Source organism: Limulus polyphemus, unplaced genomic scaffold (genome assembly GCF_000517525.1).
Source record: "Limulus polyphemus unplaced genomic scaffold, Limulus_polyphemus-2.1.2 Scaffold2769, whole genome shotgun sequence".
NCBI lineage: Eukaryota > Metazoa > Arthropoda > Merostomata > Xiphosura > Limulidae > Limulus > Limulus polyphemus.
In genome coordinates, this window is record NW_013668379.1 from 11,891 (window position 1) to 14,115 (window position 2,225).

Below are 2,225 nucleotides of genomic sequence, written 5' to 3' on the forward strand. Positions count from 1 at the left end.
TCAGTTTTCCTTGCTAGTAACTTTACTCTCACAATCAGCTTTCCTTGCTAGAATCTTTACTTTTACATTCAGTTTTCCTTGCTAGTAACTTTACTCTCACAATCAGCTTTCCTTGCTAGAATCTTTACTTTTACATTCAGCTTTCCTTGCTAGTAACTTTACTCTCACAATCAGCTTTCCTTGCTAGAATCTTTACTTTTACATTCAGCTTTCCTTGCTAGTAACTTTACTCTCACAATCAGCTTTTATCAGAGAATATTTTTTATGTTCAAAATGTTCACATCTTAGCTGTGTTAAATTGTTAAGCTTCCAACAGCCAATATTTTTCAGTTTTTTCAAGGTGTTTTGTGATTTAAGTTTCTGGATTGAGTAATCAAATTTTCTATGATCATAAAGGATCCATTAAAACAACTAAAAAAAAACTGCATGTTTGGAAATGTAATGCTAGTAATACATTATTTAAAAATAAATTGTAGTATATTATTAAGATATTTGTGAATAAATATTGCTAAGTTTACTTTTCATTCTAGATATTTTCCAGGGTTGGAAAAGTACTGAAAATTATTACCTTTACCAAGAACAGTAAGTACACAGCTTTAAGTTATTGTTCTCTCCATCCCCTCATAGTTTTTATATGTATTGGAAAAGTTACATATAGAACCTGGGGCAAAACAAAAAATTTTTTATAAATAAACATTTCATTAAGTATAATGTGAAAAAGACTGCACCAATTTATTCTTAAACTATTCTAGAAAGAAAACTATGTTTTTCTTATGTTTTCTAGACACATTCCAGGCTCTGATACAATATCCTGATATCATCACAGCACAAGCAGCCAAACTAGTAAGTCTGCATATTTCAGATGTCATCACAAATAAGTTGTGCTACCAGTTTTTTTTGTTAGGAGTAGTTATACATATGTTGACAAAATACTTCAGTATGTTCTTTTTGTTTCTAAGACGACCAACTGAGGTAAAATATCGTTATGGAATCCCGTACAACTAAGAAAAAATAACGTATTATCCCCACTATGTAAAAGGAAATCGGTATTTAAAAAGTATTTATGCATTTTATTTCTTTCAGTGAATAAAATTAAAAACATGGATTTTTCTTTTTTTTAAAAAAGTAAATTTAGTAATAAACCCACTAGTTAAAATGTTTAGGTTTATAGATCTTTGAATTTTGTATCTTACATTGGTCCCAAGATATTAAGATACTTATTTGATATTATATCTGGCTGATTTACTATCCTCTCTCATGTTTAACTTCCAAACTTGTAAATTTTTTGTGTTCTGGCTGATGAATTTCTGTTTTAACATAAAGAACAGCAAAATATCTTTTGGTACATTAAAGCTACCCTATCCACCAAATTAGACTAAACCATAAAAAAAACACCTCAAAACTACCCCTTATCATTCAAATATTTATCAAGCTTTCCCTTAAACTCTCTTAAATTAACTGCATCCACTATGCCTAAGGCAACCTGTTCTAGAGGTCAACCATCTATTAGAAAAATAAAGCTGTCTTTAGCTAAAGATGACTTCTTTCCTGCCCAAATCTATATTTGTGTCCCCCTACTTTTACCATTATCACCATTAAGTATGAAAAAAAGATGATACATCAACACTATCAATTCCATTAACAATCTTAAACACTTCAATCAGATCCCCTCTAACTCTTCTTTTTTCAAGAGAAAACAAATTCAGAGATCTTAACTTATCTTTATATGATAACCTTTCTATCTAGCTTCTGTTTATGTTCTATTTGGTGATGTTTTGTTAAGCTGATTTTCTTGTATTTTGTCCAACTGACTTACTATAGTATATTCTATGTGGTTGATTATCAGCTCTGTTTTCTGTCTAGCTGTTGTTATATATATATGTGTGTGTGTTGTGTGAAACTGTAAAATAGGAGAGTTAGACAAGTTGGAATTTAATATATAAAATGTATGATCATTAAATTTCAAAGCAATTATTTCCAAGATAAATTAGTTAAGTAATGTTATTTATGACCATCATATTATTTTTGAACCACCAATTCCTAATTATTGGTTATCTGCTTGCCCTGTGCTGGATAGTCCCAAAATTTAAAAGAAAATAAATTTCTGGTAATCATGGAGTACTGAAGAGAAAGTTGTTGATGATATTTAATTATATTTCTATACAAATATTAAAAATATTAAATATTTGAAAAATATTAATGGAGTACTTTATATATATATATAT

General features: G+C 28.8%; 1 protein-coding gene across 1 annotated transcript in view; it reads left to right on the plus strand.

Annotated features, from left to right (window-relative positions):
* The window catches only part of LOC106467861 (polypyrimidine tract-binding protein 1-like), a gene marked incomplete at its 5' end in the record, with an annotated part of 42,153 nt that overhangs the window by 10,104 nt on the left and 29,824 nt on the right, over positions 1-2,225 (plus strand). Inside the window, 2 exons of the mRNA XM_013928240.2 lie at positions 531-582; positions 785-843. Of these exons, the coding sequence (XP_013783694.1) occupies positions 531-582; positions 785-843 (111 nt within the window). The remainder of the gene's footprint in view (positions 1-530; positions 583-784; positions 844-2,225) is intronic.